This window comes from Orycteropus afer, unplaced genomic scaffold, assembly GCF_000298275.1.
Source record: "Orycteropus afer afer isolate SDZICR_OR568_19922 unplaced genomic scaffold, OryAfe1.0 scaffold00052, whole genome shotgun sequence".
In the NCBI taxonomy this organism is placed as follows: domain Eukaryota; kingdom Metazoa; phylum Chordata; class Mammalia; order Tubulidentata; family Orycteropodidae; genus Orycteropus; species Orycteropus afer.
The window spans coordinates 5587906-5591739 of NW_006921639.1; the positions used below are offsets into that span (position 1 = coordinate 5587906).

General features: G+C 45.6%; 1 protein-coding gene across 1 annotated transcript in view; it reads left to right on the top strand.

Annotated features, from left to right (window-relative positions):
* Positions 1-542: 542 nt before the first annotated feature.
* Positions 543-3834, top strand: part of LOC103195151 (WASH complex subunit 2A-like) — an 86483-nt gene continuing 83191 nt past the window's right edge. Inside the window, exons 1-2 of the mRNA XM_007938624.1 lie at positions 543-665; positions 1519-1683. Coding sequence (XP_007936815.1) covers positions 543-665; positions 1519-1683 — 288 coding nt within the window. The remainder of the gene's footprint in view (positions 666-1518; positions 1684-3834) is intronic.

A 3834-nucleotide genomic window follows, 5' to 3' on the forward strand; every position in this document is an offset into this window, starting at 1 on the left:
GCAGTCAGTAAAAAAATGCACACGTTTTCTTCCGCTCTCAACACCCGTAGTTTAAAGCTCCGGACTGGTTGTTCCACAGGCGCCTTTGGCCGCAGCTCCCTACACTAGCCCCTCACCCCGCAGACCCTGATTAACAACCGACACCTGTGGCTGAAGAGCCGCCGAGCTGACTGTCACCTCCTTAGCGACCACCGGTATCAGGTACCAGTCCCTCCCGCCTTAGGACAACTCCTTTCCCATTCCCAGTCAGGGAATTCCTCCCAGAGCCCAGGTAGATGCGGCGGCGGCGCCGTACCGCCGGTCACGTGCGGGCTAGGTCACGTGAGGCCTGGTCACGTGAGGTCCCGTAACAAGCCGGAGCCGCGCGGCTGCGCGCTTAGTTTCCGGAGCTTTGCAACCCTCGACGGCTGAACCCTGCAAGCCCTGCGGCCGGGATGGTGAGGGTGGCTGCTGGGGCTGCGTCGAAGTTGGGCTGGGCTGCGGCTGCCGTCCCCACCTCCCACCGCCCAGCTCAGCCCCTCTTCTTGTCCTTCCCGCTGCAGATGAACGGGACGACCCTCGACCCGGAACGGGCGCTGGCGTCCGAACCAGTGTGGGAGCGGCCCTGGTCGGTGGAGGAGATCCGCAGGAGCAGCCAAAACTGGTCCCTGGCGGCCGACGCAGGCGTGAGCGATGGGCCGCAGGGCCAGGAGGGGAGGGCGGGCCGCTTGGGGCGCCGGGAGACTAGGGGCCACAATGAGGAAGGAACTGGGTGCCCTCTGATGCCGCGTCGACCGAGGCCGTTTTGCTGCCTTCTTTCGAGACTGGGGCTACAGGGGCTCCGCTTCAGATATTCTGTTTGTTTCTTCTCAGTAGCACAAATCCCTCCTCATTCTCGAAAATCCCACTGTGACAGCGCTCAGGGAAGGGAGAAGGGCCAGCAGGTCGGCCTTAGTCGGCTGAGAGCTCAGGCTGGACTGCTGCCCAGACGCTGGTTGTTTGCCTTGTTTGGGCTTTTTTCCTAAGTGATGTTTTCAGTTCTTTCGTGAGGGGCGCAGATTTCGCTTTCGCAGGTCTGCAGCTAGTGAGACGATTTCACGTTGGGACCTGGAATGAGTGGGGCGGGAGACAAACCATTATGTGAATCCTTGAATGAGATTCTTGAAGGAAGGGTCCCAGGATGCTCAGAACTCAGAATTGTTGATTCCAAAATGTTAATATGAATAGAATTCTTTGGTAAGAGCGGTGGTTTATTATTTTACTGTTTCTTTGTGATACTTGTAAATAAGTGACAGCCAAACACTACTTCAAAATTTCTCCAGAAACAATATAGCATGTCTTGACTGATGCTTTGTCACTGTTTTGATGCACTTTTCTTAATGTTTTTCAATAGCAATTGGTCTCAGTAACTGTCAAAAAGCAACAATCCTTTTACATTTTATCCCTCCCCCCAACACAAAGGTCAAAGGGAATGGTATTTGTTTTGATATGCAGGATTGATGGATAAATATTGATGTTGTGTATTTATTTTTAAAATAGTTGCTACAGTTTCTACAGGAATTTTCACAGCAGACTATCTCTAGGACCCATGAAATCAAGAAACAAATGGATGGACTGATTCGGGAAACTAAGGCTACAGATTGCCGCCTGCATAATGTCTTCAATGACTTCCTTATGCTCTCAAATACCCAGTTCATTGAGAATGTGAGTAACTTAGTTACTTCGAATACTCTTTTTCGAGAGTCCTTGGAGATCAAGAGTTTCAGTGATTTTAAATGACTTTTACTAGGTTCTCTCCTAAACTTTGGCAGAAGTAGTGATCTTGGTAATTGAAGATTCTTTCCCTGAAATACCTATTTTTTTTCTGTGAATAAAGTTTTATATTTACTGCTTACAAGATTTTTTTTTTTTTTTATGGTTCAATTTTTTCATATTCCAGCCTTTCCAGTGATTTTTTTTTTTTTTGGGGGGGGAATAGTCAGGAGTTGTGCTGAATTGTTAAGGCATGTTGTGTAAGGGGAGTCATATGCCTGGTCTGACCTTCAGCACCAGAATGTGGCTGCAGTTATCGTGCCCGTTATGTTGTGATAAATTAAACGGTTGTATATGTCAAATTAAGGAGCTCTGGTGGCATAGTGCCTAAGGCATTTGACTGCTAACCAGGTTAAGCAGTTCAAACTCACCAGCCACTCCGTGGAGGAGACGGAGCAATCAACTTCTGTAAAGACTTACTGCCCCAGAAACCCAAAAGGGATCGCTGTGAGTCTGAATTGACTCAATGGCAGTGAGTTTGGTTTTTTTTTTTTTTTTGACATGTCAAATTAGAATGTTCTTGGTTAATAGTTTGTTATAATAATTGCGCCTGTGACATAGAATGAACGCTTAACAGATTATTGTACTTTTAACCCAAGTATATTTATGTTGTTGTTGTTGTTGTTATGTGCCGTCGAGTCAGCCCTGACTCATAGCGACCCCTCCTTGGGTTTCCGAGGCAGTATCACTACGGAAGTAGGATTGCCCAACCTTCCTTCCTATGTTTTTTCTATGTGCTTATGAATGCGCAGTTAGTTACAGCCTTTTTCTTGGGGAAGATCACAGTCTTCCGTTAATAGCTAACTCAAGAATAGAAAGGAAGCCAGTGTGGCTGGAGGCAGTGAGTGAGGTGGAGTGTTAATAGATAGGATGAAGGTACCTTAGTTGAGCTGATCTGTAAGTTAAGGTGGCTAACTTTTTGAGTATCAGCACTAATTCATCTGTGAGAAAAGGACAGTTCAGGAAAGCGCTTTCTTGAGATTCTGAAGTGTGAAGTAATAGAAAAGCGTTTCAAAATAGCAAGATTATAAAAAGCCCGGGATTCAGCAGCATTAAAAGAAGACCAGATAATGCTGTGATTTTGTGCTGTAGGTGCCTTTTTAGTAGTTTCTGTTTAAGTCCTACTTCTAGTCATTTTGGGGGAGCGCTGTGTAAGTCTTAAAGATCTCTTGGCCAGTTATATTCTTTTGTGGCAGAACAAAACTTCTAAGATACAACAAGTGTTCAAGTAAAGTCCATCATCATTTTTTGATTGTCTTTGGAATGTCTTTGTTGGCCCTGAGCATAGCTTTCCTGCTAGAAGAGTCATTTTAAAAGATTCTAGTCTCTACTTCCTTGTTTACAGCAATTACTTTTTCACTGAGCTCTGCATTTGATGCTTATAAATATGTTAAATACATTATGAACCTTTCTTGGGGATCAGATGCTTAGTTTTTTTCTCTGAAGCCAGTGTGACAGCGCTAGACTGGGTCATAAATAGATTTGGGGAACTTCTATGCTGTCCCTGTATCAATCCTTTAATACTTTAGTGGAGAGGATGGTGGCCATTATAAACGACTTTCTGAATCATGATGTTCAGGTTTTACTTCTCTTCCTCTAGCTCTTTTTTACTAGCCAACTTTTCTTAGATACTGTGTTTTCTATGATCCTAGTGAAGGTTTTTCGTTTCGTATTGGTGCTTTAGGTTTGTTTACTTGGGTGGATTCCTGTGTTCTATCCATTCATTTCCCTCTTCAATCCCTTCATCATAAGTACTATTCCCTTCCCTTTCCAATCTGCAGCCAGAATTCCTCTCTGGATATACCATCACCACTGCCATATTTAACTGCTTCCCGTACCTCTCTGTTGTTGTTGTTTTTATGTGCCGTCAAGCTGGACCTAACTCATAGTGACCCCTCCTTGTTTCGTCAAGCCAGACCCAACTCATAGTGACTCCTCCTTGAGTTTCCAAGGTGGTATCACTATGGAAGTAGATTGCCCAACCTTCCTTCTGAGGAGTGGCTGGTGGGTTTGAACCACCAGCCTTCTGGTTAGCAGTCAAGT